Raw genomic sequence first — 16,207 nt, forward strand, 5'->3', positions numbered from 1 at the left:
CTTAATACCTCTGTTGAGCATGGGAAATCTAACTAATGTAAGGTTTTAAGAACACTTTTATCATTGTTACGTTACATTCCTCTCATTGTTAAGTTTGTTTTATTTCAGGGCCATCTCAGTGAGCAGAGACGTCGGTTACTTAGAAGTAATTGAGACAAAGCTGGAGAATTGAAACTGAACTGAATTCATCCTCTAAAAGCTTTTCTGATTTTCGCCTTGTAGGTAAAATTCAACCATTCTGAACAAATTCCAACACATGAAGACCAAAAGCACACATTCAGTATGTCTTAATAGGTAATCACATCAGTTTGTAGTTGCCAATATAAATCAAAAAGACATGGTGGGCTGAAAGGCCAGTTTCTGTGCTGTACTACTCTATGACTATGAGTAGAGATCTAATGTATGTGGTTTCATATCTATAGTGACACTGTGACATTAAATGATTACTAAGTCAATATTTTAAACTAAACCTGTGAGTATTGTGATAAATGAGCTTGCTTAATTGTTTTGTTTAAGTATAGGACTAAAAAGTATTTCTATCCCCAGTGACATTTAATCTGTGTTTTCCTATGTTAATAAAGATATCGTTTTCCAGACAATAATTATTTGTGGTTGATGTGACTATAAATGTCCTCAAATTATAATTAAGGCTGTTGAATGAATCAACAAAAAGTGGGGATAGATTGTGATTTTAATCACACTATTAAACAACAATAGAATAACAGAATTCTTTTCCTTCCCTCCTCTCCCCTCCCCGAACTCTCTCTTCCCCCTCATTCTCCTCTCCTTTCTCCTTTCATTCTTTTCCCCTCCTCACACTCTCTTAACCTTCCCAGCATTTGCTCTCCCCTTTTCTCCCTTTCCTCCCCCCCTTGACATATCACACCCCCTTCCTTCTCTCTCATGATCTTGCTCTCTTCTCACCTCTTCTTCTCTCCTTTTTTTCTTTTTCTAAAACTCCTTTCCCCCATCATCATCATCCCGTAGCGACCTGGTCTTTGAATAGCCTTTAATGTGAAGTCTAATAATTGAAGTCTAATGGTTCGTTTCAATTATGAACACTGAAAAATCATATTGACTTTGTCCCAATTTCTTCATAGGGCTCATTTTAATAGACTTCTTTGTCAGAGACTAAGGCACAGTCAGGGTTGGTTTATATAACAGTAGAACATGAGATTTAGTTTAATTGGGTTTCAGGATAGAGGAGAAAATAGAATAGAGTCATGGAATCATAGAGTTGTACAGCAGAGAAATAGAGCCCTTGGCCCGCAGGTCCATGCCAACCTTTTTGTCCATCTACCCTAATCCCATTTGCCTGCACTTTATTCATACCCCACCTAAGCCTTGCTTATATAAGTGCCTGACTAAATGTCTCCTAAATGTAGTGATCTTATCCGGCTCCACTACCTTGAGTTCCAGATGTCAACAACTCTGTATAGAAAAACCTTTCCCCTCAAATCCTCTTTAAAATTCCTTCCTCTCACCTTAAACCTATGCCATCTTGCTTTTGATACACCAACCATGGGAAAAAGATTCTGACTATCTACCCTATTGATGCCTCTTATAATTTTATTTAACTCTATCAGGTCACCCCTCAGCCTCCTTCACTCCAGGGAAAACAAACCCAGCCTATCCAACCTCTCCCATAACTGAAGTCCCCTAATCCAGGCAACATCTTGGTGAATGTCCTTTGCACTCTCACCAGCTCAACTATATTGTTCCTATAGTGTGGTGACCAGAACTGCATACAATACTTCAAGTGCGGTTTAACCAGTCTTTTGTAAAGTTGCAACATAGCATTCCAATTTTTATATTCTGTACTCTGACGTATACCTTCTTCACCACCATATTGACCTGTGTTGCCACTTTCAGTGAACAATGGACTTGAACCTCAAGGTCCCTCTGTTCATCAACATTCCTTAGTGCCCTGCCATTTACCGTACATGTCTTACCTCATTTGGCTTCCCAAAATGCATCACTTAGCACTTGTAGGATTAAATTCCATCTGCCAATGCTCTGCCAGATTTTCACCTGATCTATGTCCTGCTGTGGCCTTAGATAATCTTCCTCACAAAAACATGTTTTTTTTTAGTATGTTTTTTTTATATCCACACGTGCAAGTAATGCATTAACATTAATCCATTAAATTCCCTTTGCATTTATCGCACTGTTAACAGTGATTAATTGACAGCCCCGATTATAATTAACAATCATTAATTTATAACATTTGAAGGATATCATATATTTTGTAGTAACATCTGGCATTGTGCTATGAAAAGCCACTTAACATCACCATTGTACAAATAATGTTTTCTGGATAGTAGCATTTCCATTTCCAAAATAACAGTGTAATTGTAACCAAGGCTTTTATTTTTTGTTTGTACAAGAGATATGTTAATATGGCTATGAATTTTGTTATCATATGAATAGCATCTCCACAATGTTGTGTTATAAGAACAATATATTCTGAATAAACTGGTATAAATATACATTTTTAATTGCTGTTTTCCTACTTTCAGCTTTATCATTCCCACTACTACCCCAAAATCTCTCCTTCACTTGTACCAAGTAGTTACTCCATCCTAAGATGGATACTGTTCTTTACTTCTAAAGTAGTGTGGTCAAAACTGAATGAAGTGTGGACAGTGTATAATGGCAAACAAACCCATCAGTTACCACCATGATTGGTACACTGCCATTAGTTATATTTTACTTATTACCTTGTCATAAAATGCTGCATTATTAATAACCCACAATTTGCTCTCAAGTTAGCAGTCATGCAATTACAATGAAGTACAGCAATTACAGCAAGTGCAGTTAACAGAACAGCAAGTGCAGGTAAGGCCAGTTAAGTGATTAAATACAGAAGCCGAAATGTTGCTGTCCGATGTGCACCCTTCTGCTGTAAGTTTCATGAAAATGGCTTCTTGCTGTTGGATTCCAGTTCAAATACAATGAGCGACAATGAGTTTCTGTACTTGCAGGGTAGGTATGAACTGAAGTCACCAAATTAAATCACTCCATTTAGCAAGGTGAGTTAATAAAGCCAGTGAACTTCTCTGGCACTGAAAAATAATGTTACCAGTGTAAAGTAAGATATTAATTGTTGAAGATTTTTTAAAAATATAAGGTTGTTTTAAGAATCCCCTTTCACTTGGTTTCTTTTTTCTCTCACTTGCCTTTCAAAATTAAAGGGTTGCCCATATACAACAGTTGAGATGAACTATTTTTCTCTCAGAGAGCTGTGAGTCTTTGGAACTCTTCTTCAGACAGCAGTGGAAGCAGAATCTGAATATTTTTAAGGTAGAGATAGATTTATTCATGATGTGAAGGGGTGAAATGTTACTGGGGTTGGTGGAATGCAGAGATAAAGTTAACATCAGATCAACTGTGATTTTATTCACTGATGGAGCAAGCTCAAGGGATTGAGTTTATATGTGTATTTTGGATATATTCTAAACTTTCCCTACTTTTCTTTCTGTCCTTGGATTGATATTGAATTTATCTGCTCTAATTGTCCTCTCTCTCCAGTCTTTGTGCTGTTAATTTCAGAATTCTTTATTTTGGTAAATTACAGTTACTTATCCTGTTCAGTCGGATATCCTGTAGAGGGGGCTGTTGTTTCCTTTTCAGTCTTTCAACTTGCAATGGCAAATATCACAGACATTGAACATAAAAGAACAAGCCTAAACAGCTGGCAACATTTCTTGACCATCACAACAATTTGGGGACCAACCTCCTTTTGTGCCTATGATCATTATTACTACTTTTACATTCATTGTCTGAAAAATATCTTGATGTTGGGTATCTGTTTTGTATTTGGGTTTCACAATTCACAGTCTTAAGCAGAAAGGAAAAAAATCCTTTGTTTTTTTTCATAAATTTTACTTCGTTACACACGGATTATCCCAAATTTATCTTTCATTTATATAATATAGTTTTATTCATATAAAGAATGTGATCCAATTTTCCAATGTGTTCTGAATAAAAGTTACGTTCTAATGAGGTGTGCTTCAAAAACAGGAAATAATGGTATTTTTAGCCAATGAAATCACTTTAGTGTCAATATGTACTGACCATTCCATGTTTGAACCACAGTTTGGGACATTGGCCATCATCTTCAATGTAAAAAAAAGACTGTGGTTGGTATATAATAAGTGGCCAGTATGTCAGTCATTTCACGTCAATACAAAAAGTTAAAATTACTTGTTAAGATCCCACAACAGCAGGGGCACATTGGTCTTCGTCCGCCATCATGAAAATATCAGTGTAGAGGTAATGTGATAAATTCACCCACTAGCTTACTACATTGTGTTCTGTCTACAGAATTGACTTTCAATAAGTGTTAGCTTTTAATTAATCATTTAATAATGAGATCAGTGGATAGAGTTTCTTTGGAGTTCTTCCTAACAGAGTCCCCAGCTGAGTGGATAGATAGGGTTTACAAATGCTTCTGCCAAAGCCATGCCTGCAGGGAGACTGATATCCTGAAGAAATTCTTGGCACAGATCTTTATTAATATTTTTCCTATCTGACTTTTCTCCTTTTTCTGTCCTACAATTTTAGACTTCCAAATAATGCACTCAGCAGAATGAGACTGGTTGGGTTTTGGTTTCAGTTCCTTGAACTGGGCAAGATGTACAATAAACATCTACCCTTTCTACACACTGGGTGGGTTAGATTTTAGTCAGAAGCTGATAAAATTTTAGACATCAAACTTCCTACTCCAACCTTCAGGTGAAATGCACAATCTATACTTACTGCTACATTTAAATTCTTTGATTTTAGACTTTTCAAACTCTACTTTGCTCATTTGCATGGTAGAACAAAACAAATGACTCCAGATAACAGTGTGGTTAATTGATGCTTAATTTTATTGGTTGGAAGCACGAAAAGAGAGGAATGAACCACAGAGAATAAGCTGAACAGCAGTATGGAGCAAACAATAGGGAAATATCAAATGTTATTATGCTGTATGGACTTAAACAAAAGAAGTTTATTAAAAACAATACTTTCATCCTGAACTGTTTGGTGACAAAAACATCTGATTACATTGTTTGATGTAACCTTTATTGAAAGTATCTCATATGTGTGGCTTTCTTCATTTTGGGTTTGTGTGCTGTGCATTAGCAGCTGTCACTACAGTGGCTTAATGCAATTCAAGTTGTCAGTCAGTTATTTAATAAACTGAAATTGTAATACAACCATTATTCTGGGATTTGAAAAAAGAAATTTCAAAGCCTGTAATCTTTTAAGCATTTGGGAAAAAGTACTTTTAAGTGTGAAACTTACCACCATTGCATTGCAAAAGCCCACTGGACCAGTGGCCTATTGGATCTGACATGCTCCCGCTCCATGAAAAGAACAAACCACCATTACATGATTGGGACCTCCAGCTGCCACTGTAATGGAGGGCATCAGATGCAGGGGAGTAGCTCGAAAGACAACTAATTCACACATTTTAGCTCTCTTTTTGTTTCTTGCCCCAAATTGCATATTTTTTAATCAGTGAAGCTCAGCTGTACAGACTCAGCACTGGGAAGTCCATCATTTTGAAAGCAGCGCAGTGGGTGCGAGTAAAATAACATTAGTAAAAATAGTAACTACAACCTCAAAGATAAAGGCAAAGAAATAAAATACCATAGTTTGTGAATTTGTCATGTAACTGTGATGTCTGCCTGAACAGTAACTTTGTTATTCACTCAGTGTCAGAATCATTCATTAATGTAAAAAAAATTGGAAAACAAAAAAAATTGGAAAAGATATCTGTCAAATATAAATTGACTAAGCAGGCTCAAAGGTTTTTGGTGTCAACCTCAAGCTATGAATGCATAGTAAAATGAATTAATGTATTGTAGCTGCTGCCTCTTATGTATTGAGAAAAATATTCTGCTATGAATGATATTACAAACGTTTTTTGTAGGCAGATGTTTCATCTATTAAATGCAGATGTTAACTAATTGTCTAGGCTGAGGTGGGATTAGATGGGAACCAATACATGACCATAATAGAGCTCTCCTGCAATTCTATCCATTTTTAATCCTTTTTGTTCAATTAGAAATGCTCCCCCTTCACTGTGAGCTCTTGACCCTTGAAAATAGTAGACTTTCTACTACTGAGGTTAGTCGCTGAAACCAGTGTGACAATTTCATCATTTACTTTAGGAGCAATAAGATGGGAATGACAGCATGAGTTTCACAGGCTGGTTGGGTCTGGTCTGGAAACCGGATTGGATTGCATCATTCCTTATGATATCATTGCTCACTACTCACAATATACCAATTATGAACTTTGACAGAATATTGGAGAATAAATTCTTTCACTACACATGTTAATGCAAGGTCTGATTACTCAGCAGGAAGATATTGAATATTACAAGCAGTTAAAGAATCAAATATTCCTCAAAATTGTTTATAAATAGCATCAGATATTGTAATTTGAGCTCTGTTTACACACTTGCATTTAAAGTTTTCTTTCAATCTTTACACCCAGAGGAACATATGAATTCGTTAGCACTTTTAAGCCATCAAGCATATCAATACGGCACATGGAATATTCATTGTTTTACGTTTAGAAAGCTTTCAGTGATAATGAGGTATTACTACAGTGTCATTGATTGCAATCACTTTAAGTAGCTAACGTGGTCAGAGCATAATGTGTATCCAGTATAATCAAATTACTAAGTAATTACATTGCTGGTGTTAGTATTCAGATTATAGAATCCATTAATTAAGAATAATAGATTTTTCTTTTGATAGATATCTCCTTGTCATGCTAAAATTGTTAATAATATTTATATTGCAAGTTGGTATTGCTATGTAATAATACTTACATTGACAGACCACTCCTTTACATATGAAAAGATTCAGAATTTCATAAAAGTTTAGAAAAGTACTATTAAGTAGACTGACAGAACATTACAAATATAGTAACATGCATATGTGAAAGATAATACTGTTGTCAATCTTACAGGAAACAATACTGAGATACAGTTAGGGTAATTAAAAAAAAACTATAGCTCATGGAAGTAAGCAAAGATTTCCTGATATGTATCCTACTGTGTCCAGAGGATACTTATGTAGTGAAGTGAGGATTTTGTTTTGGTTAAACTGATACATATAATTTATTATTTATTTAGTCATTCCTGTTGTGAATCGTATTAGTAATGGTTCCAGAAATGACAGTGGAAAGAAATATATGGCAATTGGAAGCATGGCTGGTGACATAATGTAGTATTCAATGTTTACTTCCAACAATCTATCTTTCCAATATTGCTCAAAAATTGGTACCAGTAACATAACATATTGCTATTTCACTGATAATATGGGCTTTTAGCATTTCTTTACTTGACTTAAAACTGGTGGCAGTGCTTTCAACCACCAAGGCTCTCTCCTTTAAAATACTTTTTAAACTTTTTTTCTTTGACCAAGGTTTTGGACATCTGGCTTGATATCTTTTTCTCTGCCTCAGTGTCAAATTGTGTTTGATGACATTCTAGTGAAGTGTCTTGATATGTTTTGCTGTGTGGAAGAGATCTCACAAATTCAAGCTACTGTTGTTGTTAAAAGCATATACAGTTGATGCAGTTATAATTCTTGTCTTTTGCAGAAGTTTGTTTCTTAGGAACCTTTAGAAAAATCTCAAGGACCGAACAGCAACAACATTGATATTGTTTTATCTGGTTTTAGTGAAAAACAGTTATCCATTTCTTAAAAAAAATCTTGCATACAGTTTAAAGTACAGACTTTAATTTGGCTGACCCAGTAGTATTGGGGTGATGCGGACATTATGTTGAAATTTCTGCTCTACCGGTGTATTCACTGGGTCCTTCCATTCGGCAGTCCAGATGCAAGGGTGGATTACATTGTTGTATGCAAATCAGATGCTACAACATGCAGCTGAGGGAAAACTGGCTGGTACATGTACTACACTGACTGGTCAATTGTATCAAACTGTGAGAAGGAAAAGGTCACAAACCTCATAAAGAGATCTCAAGTCCTTACAAAAATAAATTATCCCTTAAAAGTTTTGCAGCATTTTCCTCTTCAAAGTCTGGTGAACGCCTTTGCTCCAGAAAAATGTGGCTTGCCATTACTGTTCATGACACTCTTCCCCCACCATCCACGACCGCTCCCCCAATCCTGTTCATGCACCCTACCTGCCTGCTTTCCAGACTGACTTCAGCCTGCCCAGATCTGGTGAATTTCAGCTGGATTCCTTCTTGGGGCATGCAACTCACCAATGAAGGCCATTTGACCCATTGGGTTCATGCCAGCTCCCAGGGGAGCAATGCCATTATTCCCATTCCCTCTCATTATTTTCCTGTATTCCTGCAACTTATTCTCTCTCACACATGCCCATTATCTCCACTTTGATTCTTTTTGCCAGTAATTGACACAATACAGTAATTTATAAAGTCAATTAACTTACCAGCACATCTTTGGGATGTAGGAGGAAACAAAAACGTGCAGAGGAAACTCACATGGTCACAGAGAGAATGGGTAAATTCTGTGCAGACAGCACCCATGGACAGGATCAAAACCAGGTCCCAGTGAGACAGCAGCACAAACTATTGTGCTATTGTGCTGCTTTTAATGAGTCCTGGCCTTCCAAATGGATATGCTGTCTGCCAGTTCCATGAATGGAATTAGCAGTTATCCCCAAATCAATTTATGGTGATTTATCTTTATGACAAATACTACATTCTTTCTTAATATGTAACAAAATAATGCCGTTCTGGACAAAATTTCAGCATATAATCATTATGTTACAGAATGTCAGAACAACTAGTGGAGAATTGTGACAGATCACGAATAATAGGTGACGTTACTGACCTAATATCAACACCTAACGTGTCCAACATATGGCGGGAAATGGTTACAAAGCACAAAGTGCAAGCAGTGTACACATCCATTATTAGTCATGTGGCGATTTATATTTAAGACATCTTTAAGTCTGTTATTTGTAAGAGTGAACTAACAATGGACCCAGTTGTTCATTTATAAATTTAAATATCTATGTTAACCATGATTGCAGTGATCATTAATTTTCATTTAATTCACGTAATAGTTAAAATTATTTTTGGAATAGCTTTCATTTAGTACTCTGCATGGCATAAAACTACTCAATACACATTTTTTAAAATGGATTATCATGGTGTATAGTGAGGTTTATCAAAATTAATCATTACCATTTGGCTTTCACTAAAACTTATACAAGTCTTTGCAAAGTATTTGCAAAATACTACTACACCATTGTTAATTTCCCAGAAGAAATATTTAAAATATAGCAAGTAAAGTGTGTACTCACAGTATAATAAGAGTACACCCTCAATTTATTTTTCCAGATAGTGTCTCCCACCATTCTAAATCAAAGAGGATGATAGACACACAACTGTCAACAGTTGTATCAGTGTTTGTAACTATACTGTCAGTCTGTAGAACTTATCAAAAGTAGCCAGAAAGGAAGGGACTCAAACAATATGCAGGCATTTCCTCTGGACATAATCACTATGGTACATTAGAGTCAAAGACACAAACAGAAATCCTCTGTCATTCAATGGAATTGACTGTTCATATACTTCAATACAGTTAAGGAATTACAGTTAGAAAATAAAGATGGATATCATGTTTTTGACTGCAATGAAAACAGAAAACTGAAAGTGGACATGATAAGATGGAAGCAGCTAGTTTTAAAAGCTCCAGAATGCCACAACAGGGATCCCAATCCATAACTAACCCACTGGTTGATTTGTGGACAGCTTTTTATCTATATGATGCTTATGCACTTGACATTAGAGGACCCAGCCGTTGCTAATCATATTGTTTATTGATGGAAAAATTCAACACTGGGTGAGATTTGCTTATCATGAGTGGTTAGTTCCAGTTGTAATTAGCTTGCACTAACATAAAGTTAGCCTGTATTTCTTGAAAGCAAAGTGATCATGGCTGAGTCAGGTGCTAGTAGTCATGCAAGAAATGAATGTAGTCTGGAAAATATTCAAAAATAGCACAACATAGGAGAGAGCAGCCTATTCTTGCCACTTATGTCAAGGATTCTGTTTGTTGCACTGGTGGCCCTGGTAGTGAATGTGTCAGTTTCTGCAGAAAACTAGAAGGTCTGCAGGTACATATAGAAAAGGTAGTGTGAGCAGTTTGCTGTGGAGGTCAGTGTCAGGATTCAAGCCCAAAAACCTGTATGCAATCCCTCAAGACATTCAGCAATCCCATTCATAGCCTCAAGGTCAGTTAATGAATCTACAAATGCCATATTCACAACCTGCAAATTATTCTGCTCCACAGGCCTTTGACACTGCTCAATACCTCCCACCTCTATCACTCCTTTGCTAAAAATCTTTATTAGTCTGACGCACTTAGAGCTCTGCAAGCCTTACAACCACCCCCCCCCCCCCCATCCTTACAGCTTTCACACATTATCCAAACAGATTACACAACACTCACTGACACATTCCACTCACCTATGTAGGATAAGGTGAAAAATAATCAGTATCAGCAGGGTTATGGAATTTGTGACAATGTTGACATTTATCAGGAGGAAACTGCAGCTTATCCCATAACCATTGTCAGCCATGCATCCCTACGCCATAGAGATAGTGATAAAGTTGGGAAAGATGACAGGTGAACGTGTGGAAATTGATTCCACGTTTGTGGATGAGAGTGCAATAGTGAGCATGTGTATAATAAGGATGAAATATAAAGTCTTACATCCTTAGGAAGCTCCCAAAGTAATGATGCAGGTGTTGAAGAGTTGCTTTTGCTGCCTGGTTTAGTTATGAATGGAGGGCAGGGCTGTTGAACAGCAATGGAGGAGAATGGTATGGTTAACTGTATCAAAGACTGAAAAGAGATAAAAGAGAATGATCATGGAAAAAGTCATGTGTGACTTTGGTCAGGAGTGTTTCTGCACTGTGAGAGGCATTGACTTTAGATTGGAGAGATTCAAATAAGAAGTTTCAGGAGGTTTCAGTTGATCTTGGGAGGAAACAATTCATTCAATTTTTAGGAGAGTAACATTCCATGATCAGACTTCACATGACAAGAATACATTGAATAATTTAGCAGAACAACTGCCTAATTTATGATCAAATAAAGAAGGAAATAATGGGTTTGAAATTACTTACTTTCCCTTTGAGAAAAATCCTTTAATTCTGAGAGAATTTCATGCTATGGAATTAGAAAATATACTTAAAGAAAAAAACACTGGAAAATGCAACCAAAGAATAGATAGCAGTTATTCAAATTGTGACCAGAGGCACTGAATTTCTGTGAAGGACATAACTCTGCTTCACATGTGTCAAGTAATGAAAAACCAGAGGTCCAGTTTTCATATCATATGAATAATAATTTAAATATTTTTCAATAAGTTGAATAGTAAACAGTTCATAAGACTGTCTTAGAAAAATTTCATTATATTAGTATACTGAATAATATAATTTTCTTCATCTCAAGAATACTTTTGCTGCAGTAATGATATAATCTTATTGCAAGATAACACCGTTATCATACTTGTATTTCTTAAAGCAATTATTGTGAAGAAAGCCAGAAAATCTCAGCAGGAGAGAGTGTGTATCCTAACAAAAGAGCTGTGGATTCTTTGTTGAAAATGGAAAATCCATGAATTAACACTTCAGGGGTAGACCATTTGTCAATGGAGACAGAATAACTTAACAATGGATTTGATGAAACTTCTATATCTAAAACATTAGTTTATCTGCTTCCTGCATTGGCTTTCCTTGACCTGCTAGCTGTTGACAACAATTTCTACTCTAATTTCAGAGTTCCAACACCTTTCTTAGCAATTCTTAATATTTATTTTAGATTCCTTTAATATGTGGGATGTACACTAATGACTTTTTAGATAATTATTTTCCATTGGAGCACATCATAGTTTGCAAGGTTCATTAAATAATAAGCAAACCATTATGAAAAATAGTTAGTGGAGATCACTTCTGCAACAAGATGTGTGAACTTAATGAGATTTATAGTACCTTTGTTGAAAGATAATGAATACACGATCAGAAATATATGGTGTGTAGTTTTAAAAATTTGTAATAAAATAATGGCTAATTTCCTCTCACACAGACCTCATGATTATCAAGTAGACTCACGATCTTCACTGCCCTTTGGGTTAGTTACAAGAGGGAAGAAAGTGAGTTGTGTTGTCTACCGTTATCAGCAGTAATTATCCAAAATTGCCATTTAATTTTAATACTATGGAAGACAAAACAAGTCTTCCTGACACCTTCATGGAAAACGTTTGTGCATAAGGCTTTGCATTGTGAATGTTTTCTTATAACTAGTTTTTTTTACATTCACAGAATTCTTCACTGATGGTCCATTTATGTGACATTCATGCAAAGATATATCTTTCCTGTACAACTCTTGCCAATCTGTCCAATGTTTCTGCATTCCAGTTCAAAGTCGGAAAGCATCATATACTGAAGGTGATAAGATATAGCACATGGTTGTTTGTTCTTAAACCTTCAAGTCATAATTGATAACTTACCAATTATTTATTTGTATTTCACTTTCAATGCACCTTTAGTGTTAAGTGGAACAGGTTTGTTCTTTTGAAATCTTATCCTGATTGTCTGTTTAATGACAAAACTTTTCAGATTGCCCATGCTTCCTTTGTTCTGACCTATCGGCCAGCACAAGCTCTTGGGATTGAAGTAAGCTCAGACCTTACCAGGGAGCCAAATCACCTGCTCTGTGGCTCTGTCTGATGCAGATTTTTCCAGTGATATTTTGTTCGGGTGCTCAAACTGTGGTGACGTGATCAACCATTCCTGAGTTATCTCGTATCTCCACAGATTCAATTTCCTCCTTCCTTTCTGCACGTTTCCTTTTCTTGTGTCTTTTCTTAGATGGAGGAAAAAATGTTAAAAAAACAGGTAATATTACAAAGCAATGTAGCAGTGTACAGGTGACTGTGAGAAGTAAGCATTTGAACAGTGTGAAGGTCAAATTTGAAGGCACAAAAAACAGGGGCAATAACCCTAAAAGAAAACAAATATTACTCTGCAAGATGGCTGCTCCATTCCATTCCAAAGAGTTTTTGATACATTCAGTCCTGGTGCGTTCTTTTTCTAATACAAATGTAAAGAGTAGAGGTGCACAGTGATCTATGGCATAGTTCAAAGAGTAGATAAGGCACAAGATTGAAATGCTGTCCATATCTACTTTCCATAGTGTCATCAATCCAACCACACCAAACTCCATTGAGGTTACACTAAGTATCACCCAAACATTACCCAATGCATTGATAACCAGGAAAGTAGTCAGCAGCAGGATGATCAACACACTAACACTGGAGTTCAGGATTGGTGAAGTGATGGAAGAACTATATCGATCCATGAAAACAAATGTTGGATTGAACACTATGTACTTTATTCTAGAAATGAGGGAGTGTTTTCTTAATGTTTCCAGCAAATCAATCATTTCTTCATGTATGTTCTCTGCAGTCCTAGCCACCATATACATTCGGGAGGCAATGATGTCTACTTCTTCTGATGTCTTTGAAAAAATGATATCATCCATATAGTTTTGAAATTCTGGTTGCTTCAAAAATGAATTAGCTAGAATGTTGATGAAATCACTTTTGGTTAGTACTGTGACATTAAGTTTTTTTAAGTACTGTAAGTAATGCTCAATCCACGATATTCTGATGAAACCCCTGCTGATTACTCGCAGATCTTCCTGTATTGTCATATTCCAGTATTCTATTGGCTCATAGATATAAAATCCTATGACTGGACTGTAGTTGCTGAAGTACTTTTGCTGGGTTATTGTAAAAGAAACACTTTGTGAGTCACTTGCAAGCATATTAAGAAGATTTGATCCATTACTGATTTGTAAACATCCCATAAAGGAAAATGACACATAAATCAGGTACAGCAACACAACAAAAGGCTTGACATATGTATTAATGATCCATTCAGTGTAGTGCTCCCTCAGAAAACGCTGAATGAAATGTTTCTGGTATGGATCACATTCATGAGAACTGGGCTGCTGAAATCCATCATTCATCATAGTTTTAAACCAGACAGGCCGGGAGGCTAGGTATTCAGGTGATGGAATTCGACAGCAAAATATACTGTGGTAGCGGTTCTGTTCCAGTTGCCCAGCAAATACCAAGCATGAGCCATAAAAGGAGAAAACATAGAAATAATTCACTAGAACAGTGACACACATGTTCTGACAGAAGATTTTAACAGATTCAACATTAGTGAATGGGCTTGCACCCATCCCGAAAGTAATGATATAGAGTGAGCTTGTCATTGTGTAGGATACCATCACATCAGAATAAGCAGCAGCTATTCTTTCCTTGAATGGTAAATCCTCTTTTGTTCTCCGCCATCCAGCAAGAAGCTCGAATACTCCTTTAGTTCCGTGGCCTTTTAGAAAGTAGAAAAGTAAAATTGTTAACATATGATAATGCAATGTGAACAAGTATTTATGGTGACTTCACAGATATTAATGCTACTTGCTTAACTTAAAAAAGTTTCCTGACAGATTATGCCTTATCCAGATGCACAAGACTCGGCCATCAATAATGGTACTGCACAAAATTGGCTAATTCTTTCATTGCATTTTAATTTATATGCAAAAAAAGTGAAATGCTTAGATTTTAATATCAAGTTTTTTTTTCACAGAGTGGCCGGTGCCTGGAATGAGTTTCCTGGGGTGGTGGTGGAGGCAAATACGATGGGGGCATTCAAGAAGCTCTTAGATAGGCAGATGAATGTGAGGGAAATGGTAGGGTATGGACATTGTGTAGTCCGAAGGGATTAGTTTAGGTGGGCATTTTATTACTAATGTAATTGGTTGAGCACAACATTGTGGGCCAAATGGCCTGTTCCTGTGCTGTACTGTTCTATATGAGGGATAGGGAGAAAGAGTGGGAATCAGAATAAAAAAGTGTTGATGAGTTAATAGCAGCAAAGTCTAGAGCAAGATCGGCAGCAGCTGGTTGGGCCTAGGACCCTTGCAGTGTCTGACAGAGTCAGAACTCCTGCAGTGATGACCTGGATCTGCGATGATTGATGTCCACCAATCACAACCAGCTTCTAATGAATCACTGGAGAGTTTACCCTTGATGTACATTGAGCATTGGTGATCATGGGTGTTCAGGAGCAGTGCTGGGGAGTATAGAGTGATGGGGGTGTTAATGGAGTGTTGGGGAGTGTGGGTGGTGATGAGGATTATGGTCAGTAGCAGGAAACATTGGGTGTGATGGGTAGTTTTGGTAGGGTGTGTGGGAGGTATGGGAACGGTATTGAGGGTGTTGGGGCGCCGGCTGTTGGAAGGGGTTTGGGAAGGAACTAGCTCAAAGGCACAACTATCAGAAAGAAACTAGAGAAATTGAGATTGTAAAATGTTCTGTTTAAAAATATTTAAATTCACAGCAACAGATGTAGTTGTATGTAAGGAGCTTTGATTTCAGCAGATTCTATTCCGGCATTATGGTGGAACATAACAGATAAATCCTAAAAATAAGCTGAGTATTTCTGTTCTTTTTACTTGTCACTTACTGGTGTGACCAAGGAAACCAAACAGCTAAATGTGGACAACTTCAAGGAAGAGTGCATGGGAATGATTACTGAGCTACATTAAGGTAATACAGAGACCTTCTCCGGAGGAAACTCTTTTCTTGATCTATATTAATGACTTGGTCTTCAGTGTAAAGGCACAGTTTCAAAATTTGCAGATGGCACTAAACTTGGAAGACTGGAAAGCAAAGGAAGCTTCAAGAGGACATAAAAAGACAGGTGGAATTGGCAAACATGGGAAATAAAATGTGAAGTAATACATTTTAGTAGGAAGATGATAGAAAAGCAATAAAATATAGAAGAGTTCAATTCTAAAGAACTGAGAGACCTGGGAGTACACGTATACATGAATGGATGAAGGTGGCTGGACAGATTAAGAAAGCAATTAAAAACGCTTGTGTGCTTTCTTGAATTTGCAATTAGGTGTGCAGAATGAAAAAAAAGTTGTGTTGAGCCTCTTTGAAATGATTTGGCCACTGCTGAAATGTTGGTTTAAATCCTGCCAGTAACTTGCAGGTGGTTCTATACAGATGCACCAGTGTCAGTGGTTCTTCGATTCAATGTCTGGATGGTATGCTGCAGGCTCAGCACAGAGTCCAGAGTAAGGTCAGGGGCCAGATATGAGATTTAGCTGGT

General features: G+C 36.7%; 2 protein-coding genes across 3 annotated transcripts in view; one reads left to right on the plus strand and one right to left on the minus strand.

The window, feature by feature from the left end:
• The window catches only part of opn5 (opsin 5), a 38,054-nt gene extending 37,882 nt beyond the window's left edge, over positions 1 to 172 (plus strand). The window contains exon 6 of the mRNA XM_052024922.1: positions 109 to 172. Coding sequence (XP_051880882.1) covers positions 109 to 172 — 64 coding nt within the window. The remainder of the gene's footprint in view (positions 1 to 108) is intronic.
• A 12,481-nt stretch (positions 173 to 12,653) lies between these two features.
• ptchd4 (patched domain containing 4) overlaps positions 12,654 to 16,207 on the minus strand; it is a 55,986-nt gene continuing 52,432 nt past the window's right edge. For both annotated transcript variants that reach the window (XM_052024981.1, XM_052024980.1), the window contains exon 3: positions 12,654 to 14,416. In XM_052024981.1, the coding sequence (XP_051880941.1) occupies positions 12,780 to 14,416 (1,637 nt within the window). In that variant the 3' untranslated portion in view covers positions 12,654 to 12,779. The remainder of the gene's footprint in view (positions 14,417 to 16,207) is intronic.

The sequence above is a fragment of the Pristis pectinata genome, chromosome 10 (genome assembly GCF_009764475.1).
Source record: "Pristis pectinata isolate sPriPec2 chromosome 10, sPriPec2.1.pri, whole genome shotgun sequence".
NCBI lineage: Eukaryota > Metazoa > Chordata > Chondrichthyes > Rhinopristiformes > Pristidae > Pristis > Pristis pectinata.